This window comes from Xiphophorus maculatus, chromosome 7, assembly GCF_002775205.1.
Source record: "Xiphophorus maculatus strain JP 163 A chromosome 7, X_maculatus-5.0-male, whole genome shotgun sequence".
NCBI classification, from domain to species: Eukaryota; Metazoa; Chordata; class Actinopteri; order Cyprinodontiformes; family Poeciliidae; genus Xiphophorus; species Xiphophorus maculatus.
The window spans coordinates 21,931,566-21,942,137 of record NC_036449.1 but is presented as its reverse complement, the minus strand read 5'-3'; the positions used below and the strand labels follow the sequence as shown (position 1 = coordinate 21,942,137).

At 34.9% G+C, this 10,572-nt stretch overlaps 1 protein-coding gene across 1 annotated transcript; it reads left to right on the top strand.

Moving 5' to 3' along the window:
* Window positions 1-3,054: 3,054 nt before the first annotated feature.
* fbxo47 (F-box protein 47) lies at window positions 3,055-10,328 on the top strand. Its single transcript, XM_005807681.3, has 10 exons — window positions 3,055-3,247; window positions 4,324-4,485; window positions 4,575-4,651; window positions 5,650-5,724; window positions 6,011-6,119; window positions 6,448-6,621; window positions 7,807-7,956; window positions 8,074-8,216; window positions 9,156-9,315; window positions 10,073-10,328. Exons 1-10 carry the CDS (start codon window positions 3,055-3,057, stop codon window positions 10,171-10,173), a joined length of 1,344 nt encoding a protein of 447 aa, XP_005807738.2. The 3' UTR covers window positions 10,174-10,328.
* The last annotated feature ends 244 nt before the right edge of the window (window positions 10,329-10,572 follow it).

Here is a 10,572-nt window from a genome sequence, read left to right as displayed (position 1 = left end):
AAATGGAAACATATCCGATAGTTTTCAACAGATTAACAGATTAAATTATGATGAAATTATGAAAGAAATCTGAGTCAGGGAAGAGCATCACATCACAATCAAATCACTTCTCTTTCTGACTTCAAAACCAAACAGACTTATCCACAGCCAATTTTGTGCTTTATTTTGTCTTAGTTTCCTTTTTATGATTTTGTAACAATTCTGTCGGCTTGATTGCAGAATAACTTTATAATCGACCCATAAGCAGTTTCATCCATTAGTGCTCCTGTAAACAGAGTGCTGATGTGTGATATTTACGTGCTTCTGCACACGTGGGTCGTTTTAACCAATAATTCACACACCTTAATCAGTTTTATATTGAAAGAAACTGATTTGGAAAAATTGTATTTTGTCTGATTTTGTTACTTTTTTATTACTTATATAAATTATTGTCATTCTGTTCCTTAAAATACCAAAATTTCCTAATAACTTTATATTTTGGTCAGCCTGATGACATAATTTTTCTTTTTGTTACGCAGCACTTTAGTAAAAATGAAGTAGTGCTACTCTTACTTGTAGAGTTTTCGGGTACTCTACCCACCTCATATTTAAATGGGTACAGATGATTGAGTCACCCAAAAATGTTTGAAATAACCGTCAGGACAAGCTCCGCTCTGATTGTGTCATCTTAGTTGTCAAGCAACATATCCATTTGCCAGAGTTGCAGGACTGTCAGCAACGTGACAGGCCAGTTTTCGATATCATCAGCGTGATCACTGACATTATGTCCATCAGTGTCTGCTACATCATGTAAGAGACGGCCTGAGAGACAGTCCCAAGCAGATGAAAAGCGCCAATGTCACATTTGGAGAGAAGTGTTGCCATGCAGCGCCACACAGAAGAAAAATTGTCCTCACTTCTTTTTGGAGATTAAGAGCGTCCGACAGACGTGATTCACAACTTTAAAACAGTAAAAACAGTCAGCAGCAGAGCAGAGCAGCATAAGGTGCAGAAAGTTTACCTGATTGAATTTATGTGCGGTATAAGAAGCCAGATGAGGTCTTCTTCCCGATGTTCATCCTTCTTTCTTCGTCTGTGTCCCGAGCGTAGACTACCGTGACATCCTGTTGCCGTACAAAGGCATTTTCTCAGCCCTTCCCCTGGGTCGCTCAGGGAGCATTCGGCTGTCTGTGTGATCCCTGCGGCGGAGGGATCATCCTCTCCAAGGTCTGCCCGTGGGAGACGCCATTTGAAAGTGGAACACTTAATAGTCTTAGTTAAACAGAATAATCCTGTGATTAGCAGCTGAGCATATAGTGGGTTTGCTTCTCTCAGCGCTTGAGGGTGACACTGCAACACTACTGCGAAGATGTGGACAGGCAATCCTTTATAAGGGTTTAAATGACGGGAAAGCTGCACTTTATTCACACCTGATCAACAAACACATAAATTAATTCAAGATCCTTTCATTTAGTATGTTTCAGAATCTTTAAAAGTTGTGATTTTCTGTGTTACAGCTATTGTTTTGAAGCTAATAATTAGGAATGTCAGTTTAATAATTGTGACTTTGAAAGTCACAATTAATGACAGCTATTGTTTTGAAGCTAATAATTAGGAATGTCAGTTTAATAATTGTGACTTTGAAAGTCACAATTAATGACATATTCATGATATGGGTATCATGAATATGACTGAAATTCATCGTTATGACTGTCAGAATCAAAAGGATGTGCTTTTAATCTTATTCTCCTAATTATGATTTTAATTGTAATAACTTTGAATATCACTTTGAATAAATAATATGAATATCATAAACTAAAACGGATTAGGCCCTTACAAAAAATTATTCATTCTGACTCAAATCTAAACTTTCAGATATTTTTTCTCAGAACTTTGCTTTCTTTCCCCAAAACTTTTTAGAATTATGATTTTTAATCTCAAAATTCAGACTCAAGTCTAGAAAATCAGATTTGATTTTTCTCAGAATTATGACTTTTTCTTTGAATTTAGTCTCAAAATTTTGACTTTTTATTTAGAATTTTGACAGAATTCTAATTTTTTTTAGTATTTTGACTCAAATCTAGAATTTCTGATATTTCTTTCTAAGAATTCTGACTTTTTTCTCAAAATTTTGAATCTAATCTCAGCATTTTGATGTTTTTTTGAATTCTAAGTTTAATCTCAAAATTCAGACTAAACATCTAGAAATTCAGATTCTCTTTTTTCTCAAAATATTCACTTTTTTTTCCTCAGAATTTTTTTAAATTTAGAATTCTGATTTTAATCCCAGAATTTTGACTTTAATCTCAAAATAGGTAATAAACATTTGTAAAAAATAAATTTCTTGAATCGGACATGTTCCTCTTGAATTAGCTTTGCTTCGCTGTTTGCATTTGCCTCCACAACTGTGCTTATCTGTGTAAAAGTTAGAATTCTGAAACTGAAGTCAGGATTATGGTATCTGAAATATGAGATTAAAATCAGACTTTTTGCGTTTTTTCTGGCACTAATTGTTCTCCATAAAGTGTGACTTTGAATCTAGCAGCTTTAATTCCATAGTCATGACTTTAAATTATGAAATATGTTTCCTTTTTCTGTAAAATGACAAACCTTCCATATACATCTGCTTATATAACTAAATATTTTTGTTTGATTTTAGTTTATATAAGAGTACAGAGGTTTCATGACTGCCCAATGTTTTTTTTGTCCTAATTGCTGCAAAGATGAAAGTCAGCCATTTTCGCGCCGTTGTGCTGAGATGTATCATTAGATAGCAACTTTAGTACTCAGCTGACTTTATTGCCGGTTTCATATTTTATTTGACATTTTTTAGCAAACAGGTCAGATTATTTTAAATATTAACAGTGTATTCTGTTAAGTATGACAGTCACTACGAGACTTAATCAACACGTAAAGTGAACAACTTTGAATGTAATGTTTTAGTCTTGTTAGCATTGTTAGCTTGTCTTAATTACGGAGCTATTGATGTTGCGTTGCTAGCTTCCTTTCAACGTCGTCAAAACTCGTTTAGCTTGAATTTGATCAACTTGTTTAAATACAGTAAGGTTATCAGGAATGATAAAGGTGAGAAAAACAACCAACAATGCTAGGAAGTGCTCCTGGACACGCAAGTCTCATCATTTGAAGACTCCCCAGCGGCCTCGGCCCGTCAGAACCGTCATGACCCGCAGCCAGTGCACCTCCGCCGCGGGCTTCTTCAACGGCCTCCCTGCTGAGGTGTTCCACATGATCCTGGATCAAATGTCCGGTGCGTGTAAAGCGCTGAACCCACAATACTAACACATCCGTTAGACTTATAATAGAAATGGCGTTAAATTATTAAAAGAATATCTCACATTTATGAGTACATTCCTGGAAAAGCAGCACGGACAGATATAGGCTACAAATGCGTTTAATTAAATAGCAATATTGTTGAAAAATGTAATTTATGGTAGTAATTTAATTCATGGAGGACAGTAATCATACACACTTAATGAAAATATTCACCTGATTAATATTTGTGTTGATTTCTTTATGATTTTCTACTGTATGTAACTCAAAAAGAAAGATAACAGTATAATACACAAATCAAATATTCATCCACTGTTAAATATTAAGTCACTGAAGTATTGTCTCTTAAAGCCCCAAGTTCAGTTATTCAAAAGTAATATATTTAATGCTAAAGTATTATGTTGTGGTGATACTGAATTAGCTTTTAAGCGTCTAATTCAGTTGTAGTTTTATCAAAATATGCCAAAGTTTAGGCATCAAGATATGCCTAAACTTAGGCATATAGTTTTATCAAAATATATAGTTTTTATCAAAATATGCCTAAGTTTAGTATTTGTGCATTTTACAAGTTTTACTGGATATACTTAATGTCTTTGTTTCTGTTGTTATGATGTACAAAAAACTTGCTAAGCCTGGTGGTTTGGTGCTAAAGCAGTCATTCTTCCAGCAGCTCGTTATGTTTTAAGTTAAAAAATGTTGAAAGTTGACAGGAAATTTGAAAATATCACTTGATAATCATGTGTTATTGAAAGATTGGAAGAGTAACACCTGAATACCAACTATAAAATCTTAAAAAAATGCAAACATTTTAAAAAGAGTTAAATAAATAAGCAATGCTAAGCCTGGTGGAGGCACAAGTAAAGCCCGGTGGCCCCCCAGACTTATAATGCACTGGGGGAAACCATGATATAGCAGATTATTCTCCAGAACGATGTTTTAAAAGTCTTTTGGACTTGTAAAACGTCATTTACCAGTGTACATTTTATTAGTAACATTTGCTTCTTTTAAATGTAAAACAATATGATGTTTTTTTTTAACTTGTGTGTGTTTCAGTGGTGGACATCAGCGTGTTCAGCATGGTTTCAAAGGAACTCACCAGTTGTGTTGTGAGCTACATCTCCTCCCAGGCCTGGAGGAATAAAACCATCATCCAGAGCTTTCACAACCCCACATTGTTAGAACAAAGATCCACGCTGGAGCACTACAGACACCTGGGTAATTTACTCACTTTGTAAGCTAAACTTATTTCTCTCTCTTTATATCTTCTGTTTTTATTTTTTCAAGCCTTTTTTTTCACATTTCAGGATTGTTGTTCAAGAGGTGTACCCTTCTCCTACCCACAAAAGACAGGTTAAAGTTCATATTTAGCAAGTTTTCACAGGTAAGAATGAAAAGAGGAAAGAGGACACGGTGTAGTTGAATGTTCTGATTCATTATTAGTATTTTAAAATTATTTACAACCTTAATAAAATGCCTGGTTTGTGACAAATAATACATTTAACGGCAAAATAACCTGGTTACATATTGTAAGTGCACACATCCTTGAGTGAATAGTTTGTTGATAAATTTTTTACTTCAGTTGCAGCATTTAGTCTTTTTCATTTAGCATTTTTTTGAGGCGCCTCAGAACGTTTGACGTGTTTGCTAGGAAGGTGAAAATGAAATTGGATCTCATTTCTCAACACCAACAGCAGTCTAAGTTTAAATCAAAAACAGCTAAATAATAGGTTTAAGTTTTTGGATGATCAAGGGTGAGAGATTTTCTCACCATCTGAGAGATTTGAAGATAATTTTTTAAGGTAGACTGAGTAAATATTTCCAAGTCAAGATGTGGGATGATGATACACTGAATGCTGAAATTTTATTTTTGCCAACAAGATTTGTTTTCTTTTTATGTTGAATTTTACAGAAGAGTTACAATGAAGAGAGAAAAGTTTTGAAATGCTTTAATTTATGTTGTTTTTTGTATCCTGACATTTTTGAAAAGGAACATACTGTAAGTGATGATTGCAAAATTTCAGCTTTGTGCCATATAAAAAAGTATTTAATGCACTAAAAAATGTTTCATCTAGCTTGACCTGGAGAGACAGAATCTCAAAGATTGAGAACAACTAGACTGAAAAACAGTTTTTTCCCCCTGTGGGCTTTTTTTTATTTTCTTCTCATGCTTTTTAATTATTTATTTAAGTCTGAAAGAATGTTTTGCTCTCCAGTCTTAGCTTGCTGTATTTTTGTTTTAGTGTATTCAGAAGAGAGCAACATATCAGTAGCAACTCTTTCTGTTGTTTCTGGCTTTCTGATTCTGTCCTTTCAGCCTGAATGTAATATAAACAAATAATTAGCATCTTATGTCGCTGATAAAATGATGTGGCATTTTAGATACCCTGCTTCATGTTGGAGCAGTGCTTTACACCAGACTGCACTGGTTTCTCCCGATATGGCGTCTTGCTCCAGGTGAGTGCCTTGTTTCTAAAAGCTGGGTATTCTGTGAAAAATGTAAATAAAAACATAAATTAATTAAAGGAGGTTACATTTGTGGAGACAGTCTGCTTGTTAAAGTGACGTGGTGCTACAGAAATGTTTTAATTTCACATATTTACCCATTTAATAAATAATCCATCTTTCATTTTTGTGCTGTGTCATAATACCTAAAATCAGATTCAGCAATTCAGTCGATAATTTAATACAAACATGGGGTGATGTGGGTAATAATTGTGATTTTACACTGATTGCTTCACAGACCCTGATTGCAGGATGGGATGAGCTGGAGTGCCACAGAGTGTTCTGCTTTCTTTGTGAACAAACAAACCTCCTGCTTAAGACTGAAGCTTTACTCACCACAAAACCAGGTGCGTTCCCTTGAGTGTGTGGAAAATCTGCCAATAAGTGATCAGTTTTGTGTAATCAATGGAGAGGAACATTTAATTTTACCTATATTTAAAAATAATCATATGGTTCGTTAATGTGTATGGTTCACAAAAACGAAAGTTTATAGCTCTTTAAGAGGACGAACTTGATTATTATTCCATTATCTCAAAACAATAATTTTATTGTTTATTGCAGTAATTATTGGGACAATTGATCATTACAGGCCTAAGCACAGATAAGTATTTGGTCGTAATGTGGCAAAATCTGAAATTTCCTTTTTAAAAAAGCAGTAAATGTATTTGTTCTCAGGGCTGAAGCGCTACCAGGAGCTGCAGCTCCGTCTGTTTTGCCGTAAAGTTCTGCTGGACCCATGCCAGAACCAGCCAGATGGACAGTTCTGGTTGGTTCAGCTGCTGAAGCCGTGGCCGCTGGTCAGCCAAGCCCACCTACTGTTCATCCTGTTTGGACCTTTACTGCATGAGGGTGAGGTCACTTTTAGACAGCAGAGCGACTAAAAGTGTTGGGGTGTCGACATTTTTAGGACATGTCAGACTCTTTCAGGCTGCTGAAATGATTAAATGCTGTAAAATAATTTATCCACACTATGAGAGATACTGAAATCTGCTGCCATGAATATAATAAGCACTAAAAAAATTTCTAATTACTAATGGCTTAGTAAAAGAAATAGAAGATAAAAATATCTCCTTTGCAACTTTTAACTCGAGACGCAAAATCCTGACCTGGGCAGATGTTACAGGCATGTTGTGGAAACGAGGAGAACGATCGTTAACGGGTGTGATCTGTGGGAGCCAATTTAACTCCGGTAGCTAGTGAGTTAACCCACAGAAGGAAGCGAGGAGAAACATTACGGATGAAGGTTGTCAGACCCAGGTAAATCTCCTCCTGTGAATCCACAGTTCTGCGTGAACTCTGCCACAGGCTGCAGCTGGATGGAGCGCTGACTCTTCCTGAGATAAACAATATAAAGTTAAAAGGAAATTTTGGTATTTTAAGGATGAAAATGACAATAATTCATATATGTAACACAAAAATAACAAAATCAGGCAGAAGAAAATTTTTCCAAATCAGTTTCTTTCAATAAAAGATCTTATGAAACTTGGATAAAAACTGCAGGTCTGTGTCTTTCTGTTTAAAGCATATTTGTTTTATCATGAAGTATTTCTAGAGTAAAATTTCTGGATTTTCTACGCACTGAATAAAAACTTACTCAAGTAAAAATAAAAAGTACAGTAAAAATAGTAGTAAAAATACTCCTAAAAGTATGTTTTTAAAAAAAAAAGGTTACTCAAGTAGATGTAATTGAGTGAATGTAACTAGTTACTACCCACCCCTGAATATATTTGGGTATTCTTTCTAATAGTTCTTCTAATTGTTTGGAATTTTGCCACAAAATAATGAAACAGACTTAAGAAAGTACATCAGTTTCTTTAAGAGAGAAGAGTTGTGTTTTATAACATTAGCGATATTCAGAAAAAACACAATTTCACAATTGCGGTGTTTTAACTAATTAGGAAACACAATTATTGAAGTAAATGTAACTAGTAAGTACTCACTGATTGTTAGATAATGCAGTTACATTGCAGAAGGTGAAAGTGTTCTGATGGTTTCTGTGGTGTGTGACGTTTATACGGCCTGTCCTCCCTGCAGGTGTTCTGGGCTGGGAGGATCTGGTGGACCGGGGTCTGCCGCACAGCGCGCTGTGGGATCTGGCCAAGTGCATCCTGATGCTGTCGGGCACACTGCAAGTCAAAGGCTGGAGCACCGACTCAGTGCTGTCAATCCTGGAGGAGCTCATTGGTATTTTACATCAGGATTTTATGGAAAATATTTTATTACTGATTTGAAATTAGACAGTATTTCAGGTAATTGAAGGATTAGCTGCAAAACGGTGACGTGTGCATGTTTGATTTGCAGTCATCCCCCAGCCGTGGTACTTGGAGAACGTGGCCCGCCTGCTGGTTCTGTGCGGCAGCAGCCTCTGCTACACCTTCCTGGCCAGCAAGGCCCTCAATGGACGACTGGACGAGATCTCCAGGGTCATCATTCATATCATCCTGGTGAGACCACAGATTTATCTGGAGATGAACTCGGCCTTCAGAGGAGAACTAGGACTGAACAAACACTCGTCATCTGATTTGTTCGGGACACCTTGCTACGCTCTTTTTGTTGTCGGAAGGGTCTGTCCTCTGGCAATGACAGGACAGTGTCAGCCACATTATTTCCACCTACTGGATATTTTCTCTTTTTGTAAATCTGAGAAAATGTATGTGAAAATTTAATTTTTTTTTTTTGTACAGATTTTAAAATATTCAGACCTGCCCATCTGGAAGCAACAATAGTGCTTATTTTTGGTGTCTTAATTTTAGTGTAAATTTTCCTAACTTATCTTTTTGTGACAAAGCAACTAAAGTCAAACAGAATAAACAAATCATAACACAAAACATCTTTTTTGTGTGTCAAAAAGAAAATAATTAAATTCTTTGGTAACATGAACAAACAGTAACAAATTTTGTTTTGAGACCATTTTCAAGTAATATATTGATCATTGGATAATAATGCAAGTTTGGTCTGTCAAAGACAAATAACCTTTAACTTAACATGAACAGTAAGACATTTTAAATATCCTCAATAAAACAAAATATATACATATATATATATATATATATGTATACATATATATATATATTTACATACATATATAAAAATCAAGATAAAATGTCTAGACATTTAAAAAATATAAATATGTAATTCATATAAATTTTTTATATAAAAATTTATGTAAAACTAACCCACACACAACCAAAACCCTAAATAAAATATATGTTGACGTTTGTAAACAAAAATAATAAAATATTAATCTTTAAAATGGAAATAATTGAGCTCATTTTATTTATCCTGCGAATTAATTGATTGCTTATTGCGGCAGGCTTGCATGTGTTGGTAAGCAGGCGCTAATCGCTCCGTCTCATGCTGTGTTTGTTCCTCTCCTGGTTCAGGTGTGCGAGAAGGACGGCTACCACATGAGCTGGGCGGTGAAGCTGGTTCAGCAGATCTGCAAGGTGTTCAGCACGGCGCCAGAGAGGTTCACCTTCATCCAGCACCTGGAGAACATGTTCTCTGAAGTCACGAGAGAGTTCTACGAGTCCTCTGTGGCAGGTGGGTTAAAGCAGCTTAAACAGGAATATATTTCCTACTAAAATATATACTGGGAATGTTATATATTCCTATATCTATATAGTTATATATATAGAAATAGAAGATAAAAATATCTGATAAAATGATTAATTCCTATATGTATATTGGAATATATAGTAGGAATATTGCACCCTTTACACCATTGTTCCAAGTCCAGATTTAGGATTAGTATTCAGAAATTTACTCAATATTTACAAAAATAAAATGAGAAAAGGTAGAGGAATTGTTTTTAGACCTTGCTCAAGTGAGTGTGTGTGTGGGTGTGTGAGTGTTCAGACAGACGACATTTAGCTTCACCTCCTCTTTTGCATTATCTCAGTGGAAAGCCATTACATAAGAGCTTAATTTGTCTTTGACTGGATCCAGCCTTTCTTTTCTGCTTCACTCATGCTAATTCCTAATGGTATAATTGGACAGCCACATTGAAATGGATTTATTCATGTGAATAAGTCAGCCATCTTTAAGCAGAGAAAGCTGATAATAGGGAAAAGTCAGAAAATAAGAGAGATCTAGTCTGCATCTACCAGTAAAAAGAAAATAAAGCTGGTTGTTGTAAACTTGAACTTCTACTGACTTTGCTTGCAGATTTTTAAAACATATTTTCTTTTCATTTCTTATGGTTCTATATGGTTGTAGATGCAGTAACATTGCCCCAGAAAAAAGCTCCAACACGTCCTAAAAGCATTTAAAAATGTCAACAACAATTCTCTGTCTCCAGGGAACAACTTTGAAGACAGAGAGACTTTCCAGACCTTTTGCATCCTCCTGGACTCCAGCGCTCGCTTTCACACTAAACTGCTCCACATGTTCCTTAAATAAGAAGGATTTATAGAAGGCAAAATATGGAAACAAATGTCAATAATGAAGGGGGTCGTCTAATTAAAAGAACTGCACAAACAAAACCGAACCACTTCATGCTGTTTAAATGCTTTTGTTAAACAGTTTTGTTATTTATTCAGCTATTAGTGTGTTGAAATTTTACAATGCAGTTCATAAGCTCTGTTGGATGTGTTATTATATGAGTATTTAATATTTATTTGTTAGCATAAAAACTTTTTTGCATTGTATTTATTTAATTTATCCAGTAAATTAACATGATAAACATGAACATGTGATTTAATAAAATTGTATTTTCTAATATTTCTTGTCAGCTTGTTTTAATTTATAAAAAAAACACTGCATACACTGAGCAAATAAGCTTTTTTTAATAATTTCCAA